The sequence below is a fragment of the Ctenocephalides felis genome, unplaced genomic scaffold (genome assembly GCF_003426905.1).
Source record: "Ctenocephalides felis isolate EL2017-DRISC unplaced genomic scaffold, ASM342690v1 CF-g0.4_SCAFFOLD_03572, whole genome shotgun sequence".
NCBI classification, from domain to species: Eukaryota; Metazoa; Arthropoda; class Insecta; order Siphonaptera; family Pulicidae; genus Ctenocephalides; species Ctenocephalides felis.
Window position 1 is genome coordinate 23,932,528 of NW_020539726.1, and position 25,576 is coordinate 23,958,103.

At 29.5% G+C, this 25,576-nt stretch overlaps 1 protein-coding gene across 1 annotated transcript; it reads right to left on the minus strand.

Moving 5' to 3' along the window:
* Positions 1 to 2,020: 2,020 nt before the first annotated feature.
* Positions 2,021 to 25,576, minus strand: LOC113388250. The gene is made up of 11 exons (XM_026625649.1): positions 25,377 to 25,576; positions 18,697 to 18,877; positions 17,542 to 17,681; positions 16,622 to 16,754; positions 15,180 to 15,377; positions 14,665 to 14,826; positions 12,555 to 12,725; positions 9,011 to 9,148; positions 5,640 to 5,819; positions 3,188 to 3,385; positions 2,021 to 2,152 (listed from the first exon to the last, which is right to left on the minus strand). Exons 1-11 carry the CDS (start codon positions 25,574 to 25,576, stop codon positions 2,021 to 2,023), a joined length of 1,833 nt encoding a protein of 610 aa, XP_026481434.1.

Here is a 25,576-nt window from a genome sequence, read left to right on the forward strand (position 1 = left end):
AATTGTTCAGAGTAAGTACAAAGTTATTTATTGTTATTGAAGACGTACTAAAACTTGTGCAGTAAATCACAAAGTCAGTCAGTGAACTCAGAAACTAAAATCCTCCCAAAGGGCGTAAACCAACGGTGACATGTGTTTTCTATATAATTAATTGAGAAAATATGAATTTCCTAACAGGAAATTTAAACCATTTCCTAGACCATTTCCCTTCCATAATAAAGCGCAGTAGTTATTTACGAACTTTCGTATATACTAAAGTGATGAAATAATGCTGGACGAAAATATTAATTGAATAGAGTGAAAAGTTAAATTACGTCATTGAATTGTGAACATTCGCTTCATTCATAAAGTAATTGCAACATTAATTTATATAAAATATTTTCTCAAACATGTTAACTATTGTATTGAATTTTATTATAAAAACTCAAGCACATATTGTTGAAAACATTATTAAATTCCTATTGTACTAATCGGCATGTAATTTAGTTCACTCTGATTTTCTCTTAACATTTAATATAAATGAATATCTTAGAGTATTGAAATGAATACTCTCCCTTAAATATTTTTAAAAAATATTTAATTAGATAATCTACTGCTAACAGTTCCTGAAAAATCGACTAAAGACGCAAAGCTCTTAATTATATTATTGATTAAGAATTTATTAATAACGAATAGGTTAAATCATTTATGATAAAATTTTCCAGAGCGTATCAAAGCGTCAATGAAAATCTAATGATATTTATTGATGCATATCATAGATTTATGATAAGCATAATCAAACAATAAGCTGTAGATAAAATTCTTCATCGGAATTCTTCATATGCAATATATTAAGCACAATAAACGCGATATCGGTGCGTAACGACTAGTGATGGGCGTTGAATCAACGAACGGTTATTTTCAACCGTTTCTTCTTCGTTAACTAACTAACCGTTTCGTCGCAACGAAATAACTAGTTGAAAATCAACTGGTTTCGAAGCAGTTGAAAACATGGCGGCCAGTTAGTTTTTTCAACGATATAGGAATTCGTTCGTTGTCGAAAACGAACGTAGGCAGGTACCTGCGTCGGAAAGGATCAACCAATACTATGAAAATCGCTTATTGTTAGGCTACTGCTTGCAAATGTACATGTACATCTTAAAAGAAACTTGCAACACGCGCCAAATCGTTTAATTTTAGAAAATCAGTTACATTTATTATAGTTTTCAATGGTTAATATTTTTCATGAAAATCTCATAGCATTTGTCTTGTAATAATTTTTTTAAACTAAACCTGAAAATTGATTTTTATTTTTCATAACATTTTATATAACCATACATTTTTATATTGCTATTTTTATATAATATGTAAATTCGATGTTTTAGTATATGGCTTTGCTGTAATGAAAATATTTAAGTTTTTTAAATTAAACCTTTATTTATTATATATATATATATATATATATATATATATATATATATTGTATGATTCTGAATTTGATGTTGACATATGTATTAACAAAGTCTAATAATCGGGCATAACATCAATAAAAACTTAAATAAATAATAATAGTTTTTTATTGATGTTATGCCCGATTATTAGACTTTGTTAATATATATATATATATATATATATATATATATGTATGTGTGTGTGTAATAAATGTGACAATTCACATTTATTTATTTTTATTCATCAAATCCAACGTCAACTTGACTTTTATAAGAACAAAGTTCATATTACCAACTTTCAATGAAACAGTTATTTCAACTATCAGTTTCTTAACGTTGCCAGCGTTGAATCGTTAAAAATAACTATAGTTGAAAAATAACTAGTTATTTAACTAGTTGACGAAACCCCGATAACCGTTTCGTTTCGTTGACGGCAAAACCGTCAACGACCCACCTCTCGTTACTAACGACTATCAAAATTTTCCAGATATTTAAATAATATTACTAATTCAGTAATATCAGAATTATTATTAAAAACGAGCAAAACACATTCAATATAACAAATAGTTTAAAATAACATAATTACTTTATTATTCAAACAATCCATCTGTTTCTTCGGCAGTAACGTATTTATCTAAGCATCCCTTCGCAAAATTCAATTTTTCATCGATGTCGTCTCCGGGACAATAATCCGTGAAGAACGTTAGCATCGTTTTCTCATCCTAAAGGTTTTTTTTAAATATAAGTATTTAATTACTCATATTTAATTTTTCTACTAGTGTGATTTTAAAATTGTGCCAATGTGTGCAGCTAAATATGTAAGTTATATACACAAATAATCGTGTTTTAAATAAATAATTTGTGTCGGTGTCGTTAAAAATTAATAGAAAGGAAGCGGTGCAAGTTCTGCGTAAAACAGAGAAAATCTGTGCAATACGGAACCTATTTTTTTAAATTGTTTTAGAACATTTATAAAGGTTATTTAACAATTAGTGCATGATGTACCGTACATTTATAGGTCTAAACTTGATGAAAGATTATCCCAATTAATATTATTAATAAGAATATATTCCACCATATTATTCAGCAGTGATTTTTTTTTTTGAAAATTTTGAAACAAGCTCACTCATACTTGGTGTATTCAGAAATAATGTTAACTATAACCTTTTAAACCCCTGAAAATTGTTTCTTGCTTAAAGGTTTGCAGAATCAACAATATAATATATTTCGATGTAAGTAATAACAACTGAGAAACATATTTTATAACACCTAAATTCGGAATATGTTATTTAATTTGCGGTTGGTGAATTCTAATGCTGCATATATCGTTTAAATAAGTTTTTAACACATTTTATCCTGATCATGCAGGGTTTTTTTTAAATAGGATGATAGTATATTATAACTAGCTTTGTTAAAATCTGGTATACAGGCAAATAAATATTTGATATCCTATAAGCGAATAAACAAGTTGGTATAATTAATCAAGCACAGTAGAACGTCGTTTAAAATATTAAATTTTCAGATACGTATTTCACACTGTACTGGTACTTCGATAGTACCACACTGAATTTCAGCAACGGACATGAAGACGAAATAATATATTATTACCTTCACCTGGCAAAGTACAATGTTTCTTTTATAAATAATTAAGTTCGTGTGAAGATAAACTTGTATGCCAATATGACGTCAAAATAAAATAATTTCCATGCAAATCTAGAACGCATGCAAATAAATAAATAATAAATTAAAAAACTGGCCTGCGTGAGTTCCCTCGGGGGCGGCGGTGGCGTCTTTGCCGGCGCGGGCGGCACAGTTCTCGGCTTGAGTCGGCGCCTGCCGTACGGTTTCACCGGTTCCAGGCCGCGCTCGATTGACTTCAGCAGACAGTCGATCACTTTCACTTTGGAGGACGCCTCCTTCGCTTGCTTCATCATTTTGTCTTGCTCTCCGCGCACCTTAATGTAAAATTAACGAAGTTTTAAGTAAAAAGTTGGTAGGATGTAAGTAGAATCAGTATTAATATAAAAGTTTTAAGAGGATCTAAAGTTCTTGTAAATTAATTGAATAAGATATATTATATTAAGATTATTATAATAGTTAATATTGTATGTAGGGTAGGAGGGTAGAAAGGTCCAATTTGACTTTAAGAAATTATGCTAAAATCTATATCAAATTAACTACATCTCAACACATCACACGTATGAAAAAAACAATTGTCTAACTATGCTAAGTAAAATTTCCAGTTCTTTTTTATTATAAAAATGTTTTTTACTATTTATCTAAAATTTATCTATTTATCTATTTTAAAGGGATATTACAAAATAAAAGCAACACTTGCAAACCCATGCAGAATATGAATTCCATGTATCAAAGTATCAATGTACAGAGTTTTGTACAGAGATAATACTGTACATAACCTTGATCTGGTATTTGGTCAGAAATATTCATCAGTAAAGTTGGAATAACTATTTATTCAATTTATTTCTCGTCCAATTGCTATTTTAACTTTACTAGTTTTTATTATTTATCAATAATTATTTAATAATTAATTAATTAAATAATTACTCTTTACACATTTGCCACAGCAAAGGTTCAGTTGGTTCTTTAAACCCCACCCAGATGTAAGCTTTTAAAAAGGTTAGATAAAAAAATGTTGAATCTAACTTAAAAATAATAATGCATATTATAAAACAATGAAAAGCGTAGAATTAAAAATTATATTGAGGCCAAGTAAACTAAACAACTGGTACTTTACTTTTGCCCTCTACTTTCAAATACTTCTGATAGAAAATTCTTAACTTGATTTTGACATAAGGGTGGTGGACCTTTTAAGTCGCATCCCTTAAATGGTACGCGACTCTACCCAATGTAACTATATGAATTTATTGCTCTTCCCTAATGAGTTCCAGTACCTATATGCACCCTTTGATTTTTCTTACCCTGTCCAAAGTTCACATTTCTTCAGTCTATTTTATTGGTATAAATATTCAATATATGTTCTAATTAATTCAATAACTAGTTTGTTATTGAAAAAATACTAAACACTAAAAAGTTCTATTCGTCTCAACTTTTGAATCTGTCTATCGTTTAGTAAAAAAATTCTAACTTGATTCTTCAACGGACTTTATAATTTATAATATATTATTAATTTGTTTATGACATACTTAGTAATGGTTATAATATAAGACTATTTATATATTTGTTTATATTAATTACCTATATAGAGTAAAAAATTCCTCTAAACGACATCAGGCGAGAATAATTAATTCAAAATTGCGCATATCAATAAAAAATTGAGAAAAACACATAAAAAATGTTCTAACCCTATAGAAGCAGTCTCAATCAAAGCACAAAATAAAAAAAGATCACAATTGTCACTTGACAAATATCCCTAGAAACGTTTGCTATAATTTCGTAAAAAGCCATTTTTATCAATATTACGTATTTGTGGTGGACAATATACAAATTCATTTATTCCAAATATTTTATCTTACAATATAAATTATTATTTAACAACTTCACGTTGCTACTCAAAGTAAATTTAGTAACTGTTTATTACTACTAACGGGTATATACATATCAATATTTGTGTCAGCATATTAATATATGAATGCAGAAACCTATGAAGTCATAACTAGGGCATATAAATGTCGCATGCGGTTAGTTAATTTATGCGTCATGGCTTTTGACCCTCAATTATTAGGCGAACCTATTCAACTTTAGCTAAAAACTTGAATTGAAATAGTAAAATAATAAAAATTTGATAATATAAATAAGCAGAGGTTACAAACTAGCACAACTAAGAAGTACACGTAAACAACACTATAATTAGTACTAATTATAATGAGTAATTATAAAACTCAAGTTTCTTGTAAGGGGCCGTTCAAGTATTATGTAAGCACTATAGGGGGGCGGGGGGGTTTTTGATTTGCTTATTTTGGGTTGATATGGGGGTCAGGGGAGTCTGGATGATGATTACGTCATAGGTAGTATTTTTATTTTTTTTAAATTAATTGCAAAATGTTTACGTAAGCATGGGGGTAAGGGGTAAAAGCTTTGCTGACAAGGGGGTTGGGGGAGTAAATAATTGTAATAAATCTGCTTACGTAATACTTGAACGATCCCTAAAGAAACATAATAAACGTTTTTACTAATTTTGTCATATATTTTCAAATTAAAAATTATTATTATTATTAAATACAAAATTACCCTTGCACTAGCATTGACTACACATCTAAGTGGCATCCCATCTAGTACCAGACATAAGGCATGCATTTCGGCTTCTATTCCACGTGCCATGGCGATCGTGCTCAGATTGGAATCATTAGGAGCAACGCAACCCTCGTAGCAATCCTCGACCCATACGTGAGTGGCTAATGCTGGACCTATCTGTAAAAATCAATTAATCTTAATCTGTATGTGATATTCAATTGGGTAATGAACCATTAGAATTTTTTTAGCTAAGAAGACCAAGTTTGATTGAATAATTAATTCATTACATCCATGAGTCCTATCATTCTGGTAACATAGTTTAGAGATCCATTATAGATCAGTTTTAATATCTAATAAATTTATTATAATTTGTATTTGATCTGCAGAAGGAAATGTTAGAAAAATTATAAAATTATGTAATTTACCAATCGCTTCAAGTGCGTTTTGTATTATCTATCTATGCGAGAATCCGTCAAATTGACTCAATAATAAAAATAACCATTATTTTCATGCATATTTTTTCACATATCATTTGGATGTCTTTTATGCGTTTTCGGCAAGCAATATTAATACAATGCATGTAAAAACTACAGCTTCTAATATAATTGCACGTTTTTGCATCTTTTTCGAAATGCTGATGTCAACGATTACTGTTCGAAAGTATTTTCGTTTTATTATATTGGCCATGAAAGTGGCAACCTTCAGGGCAATAAGCTTGGCACGGAATGGTTGCTACCCCTGGTAGAGAGGCAGCGGAGTGTTTTAATAGAACTAGTTGTTCACTTCAAAAAGTAAAGTCCGCGAATCAACATGTATAATGAATAACCAATAAATATATCTTCTTTCATTATAACTTAGTAGCAAATTAGTGATTGTAATTAGAACTGCAACAAATACATAATATACAAACAAATCAAGGTTTTATACAGTCCACAGCTACAAGGGTTAAATTATAACCCAACAACCTGAATTATCTTTTTTTTTATTGTTTCCACAGCAATCAGAACTCTTTATTATTGTTCTATAAGCTGTTTTTGTGTATGACTTATGACCTAAGGTATTGATATGAGAAGGGTTTATTTATTAGCTCTTATGTCTAATAGTGCGCATATGATTGTATGATGCAACTATGTCCACGAAGGACGATTTCCACTTGGAATTATATTGTGATCTATAACCCCAAGTGGAAATTTGACATCAAAGTTGCCTGATGTCAGGCTTGGCGGTAGCGGGAATCGAAACAGCGAACCTGGGTCTAGTTGGTGCTAGCCCACGCTCTAACCTATTTTGCCACCGCCGGCCCCTGAATTATCGAAGGAGAGTTTTAATACAATTACTGATCTGAAACATCATATATATTTCATAGATTTGTTAATTATAATTAATATAATTATAGTAAAATATAAATTTTAAACGATACTTAAAACCAGTATCAAGTAATGCAATTCACTTTCACAAATTCACACATTTTGAAAAAAAATTCTTATGATAATGCGACAACGTCTAAGGCTTGATACTATGACGTTCAGTATTATGAATAAGTAGATATCTTGAGATTTTTCTGACGTTAAAAAAGTCCTTAAAATGCGCGTTCAGAGTAATGAGATGATCTTTTTTTAGCAACTTAATGATATAACCAAGTTTATTGCATCTCACCCTTCTCATTACTTTTATATTTACTTTTTGAAGGCATAATTTTAAAAATAAAGTAAATTGGTATATAATATTTGTTAGCCAAATAAAGGACACTGTCAACTTGTTGGGTTTCCGTACAGAGAGGTATACCACATCAGAATTTTCAAAAGTTTAAAAAGTTTATCAAAATTATAATTGTATATATAGCATATATTACTAAAGTCATGAATTTACGGCACAAATTAGTTAAGAATAATGATTTTTAAGCATATCATTTCAAAGATTGAATTCTGCCATATTGACGGGCTCCGTAAACCTGGTGTTAATATGATCTAAAATACCATTTTGCCTGATCAGTTTTGTGTGCATAGCGGTCTATTTTAGCTTTATTAAACAAGCCTTTATTAAACAAACCTTTTATAAGGAAACTAGCTGTACCCGATCTCGATTTGCCGTGATTTAGTTTAAATTAAAAAGTTTAACAAAGATGTGTATTTGTTACATTTAGTTTAACGTTACTACTATCTGTTCAACAATTTACAGATTCAACAATTTGTCTACGAATTTACCTATAAACTTGTTAATCAATCTACCATTTTATCGACTTACCAATTTACCTGTCAACCTATTTATCTATCAACCCATTTTACTTGTCTACCAATTTACCTGTCAACCTATTTATCCGTCTTGTTATTTGTCTATCTACCAGTTATCTTGTCTACTATTTTACATATCCTCCTATTTACCTGACCACCAGCTATATAACTAATTACTTTTTTACCAATTTACTTATCTACCAATTCATCGGTCTATCAATTTACCTGTCTACCAATTTACCTATCGACCTGTTTATCAATACACCATTTTACCTGTCAACCAATTTACCTGTCATCCCGTTGTAAATGTCTACCAATTAACCGGTAGATTAATTGAATTTAAAATTTAATAATTTACCTGTTGAACAATTTACCTGTTTATTTGACAACTAATTTACCTATCAACTTGTTTATCAACCTACCAATTTACCGGCCTACAAATTTACCTGTCATCCCGTTCTGCATGCCCACCAATTAACCTGTCAACCTGTTTATTTGTCTACATATTCGTCTATCTACCAGTTCTTCTTTCTGCCACTTTACATATCCTCCAATTTACCTGTCGACCAGTTTACCTTTATAAATTCTCTAATTCACCATATTTATTTACGCATTAAAAAGAAATTAAAGCTCAAATTGATTCTACGTTTTAGTTAGAAAACATTTGTATGTGAAAAAGAAAGGGCTGTTTTTAGGGTTTTAACGGCAGTTATTCGATTTTTTCTCGCCGTAAGAACCATCCTTGGACTTCAACAAACATTTTAAAAAAAGAATTGGCCAAATTGGTCCAGGCGTTGTTGAGTTATGCGCTAACCAATACATTTTGCGATTTATTTTTATATATAAGATAAATAAAAGTTATCGAGTTTGTACTGATATACGGCAGACCAATAATATTAATATCGCGGACCTAGCAATGTATTTTGTTGACTATATTAGTTAAATATATTCAACAATGTAGTTGAACATATAGCCTATAGCTAAACCATTTATAATGAAGTATCTACCTTTCATTCTTATTCAAATGGTGAACTTAATTAAAAGTATCATCAACCGTGATCGTTTTAACTGTATAATTTTCCGCTTGACAAATGGTAATGCGAATGAAATGAATATCCGATTTGGAATTTCACCTACCGCTACGCATTTTCTCAGGGCGCCCTCGAGTAAACTTTCGCCGCGCGCTTTGAGCGATCTGCCACGTCTCTCTTCCCAATCAATGTGTCGGCTCAGCGAATCTATATTGCGCCGCATAGCAGTCAATTCGGCTTCGACCTGTCGAATTTAAACAAAATTTGATTATTACATATTTATATTTGAAATATAACAAGAACTTGTATTTATTGATTTGTGCTAGAATTATTAAATGTGCCAATTCATTCAAATAAAATCAGTTTTAGATAGGGTTGGCTCTTGCAAAGACTATTAAGGGGCTTTTATACGTGGCGAGCTTTGCAGTGGGTAAACTTTTCATATATTTTTTGTTAGCTGCTCCTTTCACTCATGCTCCACTTTTTCAATCAGTTAGTAATTTTTATACTAAACATTTTATACTAGAAATATTTTTATGGCGAAACAGCTAGTACATATATATTTAGGGTGGTCCTTAATATGGACATTTTCGAATTTCTTTGCTCTCAAGGGCTCAAATGCTTCCAAATTAATAAAAAAATAATCTCTACAAGTTTTATCTCTTAATATTAACATTTAGATAGTCTGCAATTCAATTAAAAGTTTATTTATTTATTAACATACATCATTAAGTGAATTCTTGCGCCATCTGTGACAGCAACCTTGTAACTTTGATGGAAATTTATTACTGATAATTTGAGTATCAACATCAGCAATTAAAATGCCAATTTAAATTTTCTACAAATTACATAAATATACCTCTGCAAACACAATTTGCTATTTTTGCCAAATCTCATAGTTATCTTTAAGCAATTAATGCATTGTCAAAAGCATTCCATGGTTTTAATTAATATTTAACGCATTAGATTTATATTTCTCGACATTCAATTAAAGTAATTTACCTGAAATACATCATTCAAATCGCTTGAATAAATACATCTCAGCTAATGTAATAATAAAGGTTGGTGAAATAATATGGTTTCCTATTGGACTTTATTATAAATGAATCCTAACATTATAGAGTATGTATATCTATAATACTATATACACTATATATTATACAGTGAATGTTTAAGGTGTGCTATTATTATCTAAACAGTTTGCAATAACATTCAAGCTCATTATTCATGTATTTAATCAAATAGTCATTAGCCAAATGTTTTGGTTATTGAACATCTATTTTTATCGCAGCACAATGAAAACTTAAATTTATATAACTAATAATAGTTATAAGCAAAACATTGTTATTGTTTACAAAACATAATATGCCAAACGCTCGAATTAAATTAACATATATATTTTAATGATTGCTGGTTATTAATATTGCCAATTTAAATACGCGATTTATAAACAAAGCACTCACGTGTAAATATTTGTTATACCAATGGCTGTATGCGGTTCGTAAATATTACATGATGAGTTTATATAAATTAAAAAAAGATAAATATTAGCCTGGCAACCTATTAATGAGTATGTACAGTTTGTGAAGTTAATGCAGTTTTGTATTTATTATCTTAGAGTTTTATTAGTCACGTTCTAGAAGGTTTTATAATCGAAACGAGTGTATTATGAACACATTTTGTTTTTGAAGAAGTGACATAAATAAAATGTTATGCAAATGGCAAAAATGATAATTAATACCTTTACGATGTAATCATAATTCTGATCACATGTTTTATAAAAACGGATATATTTTGGTATATCACACATTCGGATATAATTTTCATCAACGTTTGCGAATAAAACAATCAACCGATTAGAATGATTTAATAAGCATTCGATTTGCAGTGATAGTAAATAGAGTTGAAAAACTTTTGGGAAAGGCATGTCCAGCAGTTTCAAAGACACAAATAAAGAAGTGTGCAAAAAACGGTCTTTTGGCAATTAAAAGTTCAATGAATATTAGCAGGTTTTTATGGAGATTTGAATAAAATGTTAGTGAAGTTTTGTGTTGCGTAACAAATATTAATAATTTTCAAAGTTCACCTCTAATACTTCAAAAAAACGATTTTATGTGAAGTCAACCTTTAAATGTTTTGATAAAAGATTTAAAATGCAAACATTTTATCTTGATAAAACCTTGATTAAATAACATTATAACAAAATTTTTCAATATTTTAAATATAAATTTAACAACAAAATAGCAGATGTGCATTTTCAATTCATTCATCATACTAAAATTGTACTAAAACATTTCAATTTCTAAAAAGATAACTTGTGTAGGTTATATTAAGGTGTTAATGCATTACGGTCACTTGAACTCGTTTTATAAATATTTTTGAAGTCAAACTTCTTTAGGCGCGACTGGGGTGTAAATCCGTACAAATGCTTCGGAAGTGCGTTACGGCAGATAAGATAAGATAAGAGCCGAGTGCCAATGATTCGTCATTAGCTCTCGATGATATCATTTCTATACGGGTCGATTGTGATTAGTCGTCGCATATGTGAATAGAGATCTGTCGTTGTATGCGTACCGATATCAACAAGGAATCGGCACAGATAAATAAACATTTTAAAGTTACATCGTAGTACAAATCTTGATTTAATAAAAAATGCCTGAATCAGAAGAATATTTTACGTAAATAATTATAATGAAAATAATAAAACAAATGCGGCATTTGCGCCGTGTATGAAACATAAGTTTATTGAAATAATTTCTATATTATTCGTAGTTTCTATAAATCTTCGAAGTTATTGAAATGAAAAATTTTTTTTAGACAAAACAGATATTACAGCTGTTCAAAGAATGAGATTATATCGACAGCGAAAAGGTAAAAAAAATACCATCAATTATTCAATGTATGTTAATTTTAATTACATAAAGTTCTTCGAACACAATTATTACATGATGAGTGAAGTTGCAAAAACAATATTTGTTTAGGCGTTGTTTAACATAATCTACTATGTGAACGAATATTATAGAAGTTATTAATCAGCAATTACTTTATTTCTCTAATGAAGGTTCATTTGTAAATGCTAATTACAATGGCAAACCGATCATGTCATATTTGAAGCATGACTGTAATTACATTATTGTTTTTAAATAATATACATACTTTTAATGCTATTATAAACATAAAATTTATAATTTATCATTATATAAATGTGTATAATGGCTGACACTAATAAATGTGTGCATCACGAGTGTTACCATATTACTAATAAATATTATTCAAATTCATTATATAATCTATTTATTTTTACATATATGCCATCTTGTACAATAGCAAACAAGTTTTACTTCAATCGCGTGTGAATCTTACGCGCACTCTTTTTTTACTTGCAAGGAGGTAGTTAAAATAGAAGAAATGAATAAAGTGTGAAATGATTTTTAGCATGGAATATAAATATTTCAGTTTGCAAAATAAAAAAAGTACATAAATGATTTTGATTAACGTATCATAGTTTATAACGCCCTACACAAAATTTTATAAATTACAGCCCGCAACGTCCACCATAAATCGCATTCAATGAAAAGATAATTCGTAGAGATTGTTAGAAGTGTTCGAAAAGTGCCTTGAACCGTGTAATTCACATTTAATCTGCTCACCTCCACCTTGGCTGCTTCCGCGTTTACCTTGGCGGCGGCGAGTGGCCCCGCAATTTTCTCCAAATGCGCGAGCGAATGCAATGTCGACTCGGCTAACGCGTCGAGAGTTTCCAATAACTCACCCGGCGTGCTGAAAGGAATCATCGGTTCCGGAGATTTTTCAGTTAAATCCTAAAGAAAAACGAGGAAAATACATAAGTTCGTAGAAAAACAAATACCTAATCATCGAAGTTGATAGCGTTTGTAAAATATTTCTACAAATATTCTTGCATTCTTGCAGGTTTGACAGATGATATTATATTTAACTGATAGATCAATAGGTAGGCATTGGGATTTTGTTAATAAGATTACTTTCAAATATTTTTTGTACTAAATCCTAGAAATTCTAAACTGCCTGACAAATAAATTCTGGAAAGCTTCCGTAACGAATCGTTTGTCTAAAATTATTAAAAATTAATTTTGTTACTAATATCTTGAAAAATATTGATTGCCACGAGACAGGCTTTCAAATTAATTTATTACCTTCCCGAAGGAGAAGTTTATGTTTTCATCAAAAAATTCGATTCGCTAATTTTATGTTTCCTCGACGCTTCAAGCCATTCTGAATCGAATGAGACCAAATTTGGAAAAAGTATGCGTGCGTTTTAATTTGCAATAAAATGGCACAGTATTATACCACAAAAGCTATGCACTTATATTTAATAATAACATCCATACCATTTCATAGCAACATGGAATATTTTTATGAATTAATAAAAATGTGCTGAACCAGCGTTTTAAAGAAAACTCTGTTTTATTATAAAATATATTGTACATAGTTTGTCTTGGGAAAATAAAACTGCAAATGCTAAGATACTAAAAGATAGCACTCATAAAACTACTGAAATTATTATATTTACTCTAATATTTTGGCAACGTTAAAAATAAATGCTGGTAATTTTTCGTTGTAAAAATACTTTCTATACTAATAACTCTGTGAATATTTATAAATAGACTCTTAGACTTAATTGTGTTGTTAGCATAAAATATTAAGATTGTTTGCTTATTATTATTGAGTTGAGTATTATACAACTTCAGAAAAACGTTATGGTAAATAAATTCTAAGAACTGGGCACTAATATTCCAGTTTAAAAAAAATCACGACTGTGGAAAATGTAAAAATACTCTAACCGTAAATATTTAACCTTGGTATAATTGATTGTAAATATTTTGGTATAATGCATTTTTACTTTTATAGATTGAAATACTGGATATTTTAATATTGGGTATAAAGCTAAAAGTTGTAACATAAAATGCAATGTAGTCTGTACTGTATGCTAAATTTTAATTAGTCGATAAAACAAAAATTTAAGTAAAAAATTGTGCAATTTTTTTTTGCTTTGCAAAGAGTAGAGATAAATTAATCAATGTATACCACTGTATACACTGTATATGGTTATAAAATATGTTTCATTAAGAGTTTAATCTCGGGTGTTATTTTTAGTTTATTAATATTTGTTCAATATTTGAACGTAGTTATTCCGAAAATTCATAGATGATTACAGTTACAGTTTGTTTTCATAAATTGATAATTTCGTAAAAAGACATTAAACTATAAATGAATCGACACAAATAAAGCCAAAATAAGATTTAAATATTGATAGTTGAATTAATTTGATGTAATAAATTGGTAAAATGCTAGTATAATATATAATATATAACAATTATAAAACGTATATGACTAATGTACGTGTATACAATGTCAACAAATAAATAATAAAAAACTTTATTAATTAAAAATGTTCATGTTTTAAAAGAATACTTCTAGAAGGTAAAAATATACCCACCTGAAATGCAAAAAGCGATGCAAAAATCCTTTGCACAGGTCTTTTAAGGAGTAAAGTTTTTTCTGTTTTTTGCAGTTATACACCCAATTCAGATTTATTGAATTAGGTTCGTGTTCAGCGTTAAAAATACATTGGAAAAAATAAGTAAACAAACAAAGCACACCCAACACAGATCCTTTTTATATTTTATGGACCTGTGTAATTTTCCAATTTTGGCAGTAAAAAGCATGTTTTTCTTCAGAGATTCGAGATAATGTATATGAATATTAATTTTACTCACGAACCAAAAATTTAACAAGAAGATCATCGAGCGACAAGACCGATTCTTCTTTCTTCATTTTGCTTTCCTGAGTTTGGCCCTCCTGTAGCAGATTATCATGCGAATCTCTGTGGATCCAGTCATGCTCCAATCGCCATGACAGAGGTGCGACCCGATAAAGAAATGACTGGAAAAAGATCAAAACTTAATTTAAAATAAATCTCCTCAGAGAGCGCATAAAAGATATTGTGATACCGAGAGCTGTATAAAAAACATATCGGATATTGGTGAATAAATTACTTGAACAAAAACGTTGACAGATTTTCAAATGAATAAATTTGAATAATTGTTTGATGGCATATTTTCAATGACAGTTTCTATATGAGTAGCATTAAAATGTGCACATGAATTCATCAAGTACAAATGACGTTTTGTTACGTAATGCTGCACTCAATTACGTAATGCTTACACTATATATATATATATATATATATATATATATATAACTTTCAAGGTACAAAAATAAAACATCTTTATCACCTGATACATTTTTAATTCGCGCCAAGTTTCTTCAAGCGTATAAAGTTCGCATCTCAACATTCCAAGTTTAACACTCAATTCTTTTTTTTCGACAGTTAAGTTCATGGTTTTGGCAGACATCAAGTCAGCTTCTTCCAAAAATTTTCGAGCATTTCTGTGATCCTCTGCTAAGAATTCGTCAAAACTATCTGCATATCTCTAAAATTGTAAAAAAATAATATTAATTTAATAATGATAATAAATACTAAAGCTTTATAAAACACATAGTCTACAAATATGTAATTTATAATATTTTCAATCACTGTAGCTGATACTAAATAAATCGTGAACATAGATATAGTTAGAGAAGGGCGGGGCACAAAGGTCCATTATGACTTTGACCAATTATACCCAACTTATTATATCTCAACGAATAACACATATAAAACAAACAACTATCTGACTATGATGAATAAATCCCAGTCCTAGCTAATTCATCTAGGTAAAAATGTGTTTTAGCTGTTTTTCAAAAACTTGTCATCTGGTACTTTTCACCGCTTTTTTTTAGGTGAAGTAAAATAGGACCGCCATGGGCCTAACCGGTCCAATATCTTATTAAATTTTAAAATAATTTTTGCAAAATATAAGCTACATTATTCAACCAATTCAAAATATGAATTTTCTGGGTACATTTTTTATCAAAATGAAATTGTATATAACCTTGACCTGGTACATTGTCAGATTTATCTCCCGATAGCTATGTCGTAAGCATCAAGTTGATGGCTGATTATACATCTTTTGCCATCTACTTTTAAATATTGTTGTTAAAAAGTTCTTAACGTTACTTGTTTTTGAGATATTGGTGGTCTAACACGTGGAGCTTTAAGCCACGCTCACCCTTGTATGTATATGATTGTAATAAATATAAATGAAATTTATGATCATATCTGTCCAAATATATATAATAAAGTTTTATTTAAATTCATTGATTGATTGATGTCCTATATATATTAGGTGACCATTCGTCCCGGATTTTTATAAATGTTTTGATTGCCAATATATTTATAAATATATTTCAACTAGAAAATTTGAACCGAAAAAATGTGCATATATAGTTTTTAGCTCACTAACTTACCCCCCCCCCCCCCGCTCAAATATGGTCACCATATGGGCATTTATGAAAACATTTTCTAAATATCTATCTATCATACAACTCTTATATTAGAAATTTTGAAACATGAATATTATAATAATATTAATACTAATAATTTCTAATAATATTAGTTTACGTGAAGTGTATAAAGTAAACAAAATTGAGAACAATTTTAATCCAATATCAAAATCCATACTTCATTAGAAAAATATTCTTATGGCACACGTTAGTGCTTGCCTACATGTTCTTAATTAACTACATGTCGATAACGGATAATAATCTCAAAGCAACTGTGAAATCCTTCAAATACCTTATGTTTTTCTTTTATTTCATTGATCTGCGTCAATTCCATGTAGCAATTTTCTTGAATTAGCAAAGCTTCGTCTTGTAGCATGCCGCATTGAATACGATTTCTCAGACATTCTCGCACATCATTCACGTACCTATTGCACATTTTAATAATAAAGTAATTACGATCGTGTGCTTAACGAGAAATCCTCAAACATTCGATTTATAATACAGCATTCCATTGAAGTTTTCAATACAGAAAAGAAAAGGAGAAGCAAAATTTATATGGAATAAAAATGTACGTGACAAAATCCAAGTACAATTGTATTATGATAAAGAATATAAAAGCAAAAAATGTCTTAACGGTGCTTGCATCAGTATTTGAAAAAACATGGTGAAGTATAAGAATTTTTAATATTGTATATCCGAATCGATCAGAATACTATTCAGTTTTTTCAAAACAGTAAGATACTTAAAATCGACATTTACAACAGGTGCTGATTATAAACAAAAAGTGATATAATCAAATATAAAAGTAAACTCAACAATTAAATATTTTCTGAATCTCGTTTAACACTAGATTTACAAACTCGAGCCAATTTCAATAAAAATTTGATGACTATATACATATAAAACTATATACATTGATACGTACAAGTATAACGAGTTGAATTTTTTGATAATAAACATTTTATTTAAATTGCCTTGGACCGATTTTTTTCCAAAATATTTCCATTTTTTGTATAAGCCAAATTGGCTCACTTTATTGAAAATAGGTATATAATCAAAATCCGTAAATCTAGTGTTAAATAAACATTTGATAAATATTTAGAGATATAATACACGAATTGATACATACATTTTTCTGACAGAAATATTATATCTAAATACAAGATTTTTTTATCTCATCTGCAAAGAACTACATAAATGTTAAATACTTACTTATTTATATTGAGTCTATCCTTTATCGGTCTATTTTGCACCAATTTATAAAAATCAGGATCGACATCTAAAATAGCTTTAACAGCTGGTCCACCAACAGTTGCATTTGGTGTATGCACCCTTGCTCGCAAATCTGCATTCTTTCAAGAGTTAAAAAAAACTATAGATTTCATGTACTAGCATAAATCCATATAAAACTTACAAATAAAAATACTATAAATCATTTAGTATTATACACTTAATGCTATAATTAAGAATTCACTCTTTTCGTAAAATTTTCAGTGAGAATTCGAATAAAATTTGGCAAAATAATTCATTAAAACCTATCAAAATCAAAACCAGATAAAAAAGAATTTTTTGGAACTTTGAGAGTACTAGAACAAAACTTAAAACTTAAAACCTTTTTCAGAAAGAGCTTAAATATTCCTGAGAATATATATTCTCACTTAATGCATAGAAACTTAAGACCTTTTTAGAACTTTTAGGGTCTGCTGAGAGCAGAATGTGCCTAATAAGGTTGATGTGTCTCTAGTTTTAGAGTTTACCTATTAGAGTGAGGTTAGTATCACAGTTCCCAGTATATTTTAGATCCAAATTTTAAATTTTTCTCTCAAATTTAAAAAACTGCTAAGTCAGTATGGTTGCTATAAATATTGCAGAAAATGTACCTATGTAATAGTTAGATATTTACTTAAAAATTACCTAAAAAATTGAACTTGAACTGAACTTAAAACTTTTCTTTATCTTAAATACTAAATCTTTTGTTATATTTTATTTTTGAACATAGTATTATATTATAAATTGGCATGCATAATTTCTTTTCACAGCCAACCTATTCTAGGTTTGAATTCAAATCTTCAAAAGATACTGTAATTTTCACCCATGTAAATTGTCGAAAAAAATAAAACACTATCACATAAGCTTGTAATGAATACAAACTCTACATAAGAAATGTAGATAATATAGACAGTGCAAAATGAAGATACCTTCTGATATGATAGAGTACACGATATGGAAAGTTCATAATTAATCTTACATAATTACTCAAGTAATTGAATTAAGTGAAATCGCAGTTCTTTCTCTATCTTCATATATCAAAATGCGGCAATCATGTGTATTATTCGTTTCATTTAAACGCGTTTGCGTGCTTCGCACCTGTCTAGTCCTATAATTAGAACCGTCCGCTTGGTTTTTCTTCTTCTGCTCAGCTTCCCAAGTTCCTTGGAGCATTCTATAAGCTTGAAGTTCGACATCGCGCGGGTACAAAAACGGACTTCGTTCTTTCGTAACATCGCGTGGCGGTTTCTTATTCGTGCCGCCGGAGGTTAGATAATACCTGTTAACGACAGTAATTATAGAATTAGAAAAGAAAGGGTGCAAGTTGGAGATGGATTTACTTTTCCACTTGGAAAAGTACATGGAAAACAAAACGCAAGCTACAGAAACAATACAAAATTGGATCGATAGATCAAGGATACGTTGAAATTACAATAGAATCCGCTTAGTATGACAACGAAGGGACGCCGAAATCTCGTCATACTAACCGGTCGTCATTATAAGCATACTGAAGAAAAACTTTTTAATATGCAAATATGTTACATGTTTCAGTAATTTAAAAGAAAAGCCTATACAAACGTTTTAATTAAAAATAAAAATGACACATTAAAATTTATTAATAAAATAAAATTGACATAGGGTAGGGCGGGGCACAACGGTCGAATTTGACTTACGGTAATTGTATTGTCTAAACCCAATGAACAACACATAACATACATCAAAGAAGCATCTATCGAACTATGTTCAGAAAAACTTACATACATACGTACATAATTCCTAATTATATAAATATTATATTTTTTACTATTTTTTAAACATTTGGTATCTGACCCATTTTACCTCACATACGGGGTAAAGTGGAACAACTAGGGGGCGAACAGGTGCAATTTCTTCTATTAAATTTTAAAGGCATTTTACGCTACATTATTGAACCAACGTATTTGTGAAATTAAAATAGACAAAATTGTCAGTATATTGTCAGTCGTAGTTTCAATCAAATTTTACACTGACCACAAAACAGTATTACCAATTTACAAGCTAAGTTTAAATCTAAGCAATAGACTTCTCTCCTGATAGTACTAGATTTTTCGCCCATTAATATTTCTATTCCAACAATTAAAATTTGTATCTATTATTTTGTAAATGCATAAAATTGCTATAAATATATTTTTTTTATTTTATTATTCTTTTTTATTCTTTATTTTATTCACAACTGTCCAATTAAAAACATTTAATAAATTTGGAGAAGTTACAATTGTCAGCCGTAAAAAAACATTGTATATTAAATGGGCATGTTGGAAATACAACTCAATAGTTGTTTTTCCATTCGTTATAATATGAACAATATTTTATTGATAATGATATAATCTTAACTATTTACTTATAAATAAATTATGACAAAGTCATTTCAATCTTTATCGGGAAAATTGATGACTTAATTCCAGTGGCGCTTTTCTTTTCAACCTACGTCGATAGTTTTCTGTTATGAAGGAGTTTGCTAGTGATTTTTGGTGACTGCTGAGCTTGTTAACTTCCCGTAGGGTAAGTTATTGTAATAGGCCGAAAATCGAAATTCAAAATTTTTACATTTCTCGACGTTTTGAAGGTTTCTGAACGTTTTGGCATACCTCAGAAAAAATGGATGTGTGTGTGTGTGCATGTATGTATGTATGGATACAAATTTCCAGTCACGTTTTCGGGCGCATGGATCAACCGATTTGAATGGTTCAAAAAACATTCGTTTCCTATTGATAGGGAAAAGAGCTGATTAATTTTTGGCGAAGGCAGGTCCAGCCGTTTCGGCGATACGGAGCAAAGAGTGCAGAAAATAGAAATCGACTTTTTGAGAGAACGGAGTATCCGATTTGAATGATCTAAAACACATTCAATTAGTAATGATTGGGAGAAGTGTTTATTAGTTTTTGGCAAAGGCAGGCCCAGCCATTTCGAAGATACGGAACTAAATATGTAAAAAATGGCAGTTTTTGAGAGAACTAAGCGTCCGATTTAAATGATTCAAAGAACTTTCTGCTTGCCTTAACAAAATAATTGATTTTGGAAAAAAAAAATGTATTTTTTTTTAGTTTTTTAGTTTTTCAGCGAAAATAATTTAGATATTATTTTTATTCTGACTAAAGTTCTAATATAACTTAAACAAATAGTTTTAAATTTGCAATTCAGTTTATATAATTTTTATAAATATTAGCCAATGTTACAATATTTATAATAATCTATTTGAAAACATTCAGTATTCCTCGAACATTTCCAGCAACGGGAAGTTCCAGCAATTTGCCTTAAGGCACGCTGCCATACACCCCACTAGTTTCTATATTTATGTGCTATTTCTGTTATTACATCTTTTATGGTAGGTGTGTTCGTGTCGAGATGAATTAGCCAGTTCTGGTTATATTTTGGTGCTCCTAAGGAAATTTTCAAAAAATTGTTCTGAAACTTCTGTATTATTTCTATATTAGTCTTATGAGCACTGTCCCACAATTGTATTCCATAGCACCAGATAGGTTTGAATTAAGTTTTATATGAAAGTAAATATATTCTTGCATGCAATAAATGAATAGCTGTTAAAGTACTGATCTGAAGATTCCTGAAGTCCACATCACGCAAACACAAGTACTTCAATAATATCGCGTGGCGATTTCTTGTCGTTATTTCTGAACTGACGTGATGTAATGTGTGCTGACAGAGGACATTGTAGATAAAAGGGTGGAAATGATTGATGTTTAATTGAATAGAGTTAATAAAGTGACACTTGTTATAAAGATAAATATCTTGGCTATTCAATCAGAAGTAACTCAAATTGAAATCTGCACAAGCTTTTGAACGAGCATTAATAGTTCAGTCATTTAGTAGTTTTACCTTAACAGTTTTCCGAGAGTTTTGAAAATTGGTGATTTTATAGATTTTGATGTGATCTTTACGAATTTCAACTTTGCCACCTCGAATTTTTGCCGCTGCCGCCGCTATATTGGAAAAATTGCGTCAAAAATCAGTTTTTCAACGATATCTCCTTTCTGACTCATGTTACATTAAAATATCTATATACAAAATTAAACTAGACAAAATTTTCTATAATTTATTCAATAACGTTTTTTTCTGTACCGTCAATAGTTTTAGCGTACGTGCGCCGCAAAGTTTCTGCTGCTCGCGCCACCATCGGATATTTAGCCGCTCTTTGCGCTTGAACGCATTCTCTCTAATAAATATATAATTTCAATAATGAATTAAGCTTTTCTGCTCAGGTCTGGCCTAGAAATAACATAAATTAATCATTTTTGTTTTTCATTTTTATTTTTGCTGATGATTGAACATTTTAAATCATACAATTTAATGCATTTTTTTCTTTTTTTTTTGGCAATATTTATATAAATTTGGGATTATTAAACTATGAAAATATTGAATGAACTCAAATTGGAACTGTATATAGGAATAATCTTTGGCGATAATCGTTCTAATAACTCGATTGCAACGGATAGATTACTGCGTATTGTATATAAGATTATATTATCTTCTAATAACAACACACAACGCCAATTATCTGTATTTCTACATCTAAATATGTATAATATGTTTAGAATAGGGTTTATACAAAAACCGACATTTCAGAAAACTGGTTTTCGAATTTTAATTTTACTAAAAAAAACGTTTTTAACCGGTTTTCGAATTTTATATAGAAAATAAATTTTTGCTCGAACATTCTGTAATTTATCCACAAATTTAATGTAATTTAGAGCAGTATTTGACTGAATTTATTTATTGTTCAATTTTATAGATAGTAAACAAATTCATTTTAATTTTAATTAGTAGAACTAAAAGATTATAGTTTATCTTGATTAAATAAATTTGAAAATAATTATTCGTATTTATCATTTTCACATATAAGAATGAAATTATTTTTATGGTAGTGAAAAGAAAGTTTTCAAATAAATAAAAATAATACATTTCTAAATAAAAAAAATCATTAAATTAAAAAAAATATATATATATATAGTAGATACATTTTGATACATACTTTTTAATATCAATTTTAGTTTTAAAAATGATTAAGCTAAACTCGGATATTGTCTGTTCCGAGTAATTTTAATTAACTAATTTTAAACATTCTAATTGTTTTTTTGTTTAATAAAATACGATTCCAAAAAACTGAGAACATTTATCGAATTTCTACATAGACGTGTCCTTTGTTTACGAATCAAAATTTCCTGGAATAGAAAATACTCTCATACTTGCGACCAAATTAATTGTTTTTAATGTCTGATATGATAATTCCAAATTTTTTGTTCTTTAATTTGTAGCTTCTAAGGTTTAAAACTCTTATTTTTAAGTTTGAGTAGAGGAAGTTACTTCTTCAAGAAGAAGTCACACTGATTTAAATTAATATATACACTGGTATAAAAATCTAAATTAATATATACTATTTCTGGGAATCATTGCAGACTGATAAGATATCAAATGCTATAGAAATGATATGATTTCAAGAATCAAAATGCTTTTATCTATCTTTTATATTTGGCTATATTTGTCATTTCCATTTATACAGTGAAAACCGACTTTTTTCACTAAAAAACCGATTTTGAAAACCGACAAACCGTAGTTCAGAATCAATAGAAGTATTTTTTTCTAGACGTCAGTATATTTTTATCGTTCCGTATGCTAGTTTACTTGCATTTTTTGTAAATCAAGTGCTCAAAGAAAGAACAATAAAGGTAAACTTTTAGAAGGACTGAGGTCAATAGTCAAATCAATCAATCAAATCAATAGTCAAAACTATTCTTACAAACAATTTCATATTTGCATTAAATTACACATTTAATGGTTTAAAATGTTCAATCATCAGCAAAAATAAAAATGAAAAACAAAAATGATTAATTTATGTTATTTCTAGGCCAGACCTGAGCAGAAAAGCTTAATTCATTATTGAAATTATATATTTATTAGAGAGAATGCGTTCAAGCGCAAAGAGCGGCTAAATATCCGATGGTGGCGCGAGCAGCAGAAACTTTGCGGCGCACGTACGCTAAAACTATTGACGGTACAGAAAAAAACGTTATTGAATAAATTATAGAAAATTTTGTCTAGTTTAATTTTGTATATAGATATTTTAATGTAACATGAGTCAGAAAGGAGATATCGTTGAAAAACTGATTTTTGACGCAATTTTTCCAATATAGCGGCGGCAGCGGCAAAAATTCGAGGTGGCAAAGTTGAAATTCGTAAAGATCACATCAAAATCTATAAAATCACCAATTTTCAAAACTCTCGGAAAACTTTCTAGGCAACAGCATTTTTTTGTACCAAATGACTGGGCTATAATACCATTTGAAATTTGCGTAATATATGATTGCATGTTAACACTTCTTCACTTAAACTTGGTACGAGAGATATTTTTGAAATGAGAGTGCTTTTCGCAGGAGTGACTCTGCTGTACGGAACAGCCAGCTGCTCTACTGAACAATAAATTATCATTATCAATATCAATAGGCATTGGAAATTGCATTATCGATAAAAAAAAGTATTTTAAAATTGAAAATTGCACTTCTAAAAACTTGAAATTATAATAAACAAGTGGTGCACGGCATTGTCTTAAGACAAATTGCTGAAACTTCTTCAACCATAGTTTATAGTGTTTAAAAATTTAGAACAGAAAATATGTATTTTTTTTTTGAGAATTTTAATTTTTTTGAACATTTTGTAAAAATTATGAAAATAACTGAAAAAAATTACTTTTACAAAATGAAATTTTTGAAATTGATAAATATCTGATTTTCGACCACCAAATAGCCAAATATTATTTCAAACTTTTGTTCTGGTTTTCTGAAACCGCTGGACGTGCCTTTCCAGAATTCCATTCAATTTTACACTTTGTCATTACAAGTGAAATGTTTTTTGAATCATTCAATGCGGATGCTCCGTTCTCTCAAAAACTTAATTGCCATTGTCTGCACCAACTTTTGTCAAAAACTACTCAGCACATCTCCCTATCGATAGGAACCGAATGCTTTCAGAATAATTCAAATCGGTTAATCCGAGTTCTCGAAAACGTGAACAAAAAATTGTGCCCATACACACACATACATACATCTTTTTCTAAGAGAAGCCAAAATGCATAGAAACCTTTGAAACGTAAACATATGCATAAAATTTCATTTTCAATTTTTAGACGATTATTATAACTTACCCTAGAGAGTGTTTGAAATATAAATTCTCAATAAAACAAATATTAAAGCTTGAAGCAAAAGTTGACAAAATGCATGCCATCCAAAGACGACACCAGTATATAAGTCGTCTATAGACGACTCTCATAGTGAAAGTTTTAATATTATTTATTCTGGTGTTCATTTTCAATTTTTTATTACAAAAATCAATATAATTTTATAAAATTCAATAATTGGAAATATATTATGTTCACATTATATTTATAAGAACGTTATGATATCACCCTTAAATCGTCACGTGACTTGGCACGTGCATGTTTCATATTAAAAGTATTTTGCAAGCTTTTTAAAAAATTAAAAAAATAGATTCGCACACCGTAAATGTATCTTTTTTTTTCTGTTTGATTGTACATAGCAAACTATACACACAGTACATTCAGCTACTGCGATAGCACCTTCTCAGATATTATGTGTTTTGATGTATTTTAATAAAATGAGACAGATTTTGTATCAAGTTATAAGATCTAATTATCGAAATAAGTCGCCATCCATTACCAAATATATGGCTCGTTAGTACACATAAAATCAATAAATCTTCTTATTACTCACGTAGAATTAGCGACATATTTCTTGTGTTGTAAAGCCTGAAGCATGGTAGGTCGGCGCACCATCTCTTTGGGTTTGCCCTTCCTCGGAGTTGGCACTTTGACGGATGGTGCATGAGCCGTGTCACTCAGTTTCATTGACACTTTCGTGGAAGATTTATCCTTGCTAGCCGCAGAGTCATTTTCGTCTTCTGACAGCGGCAT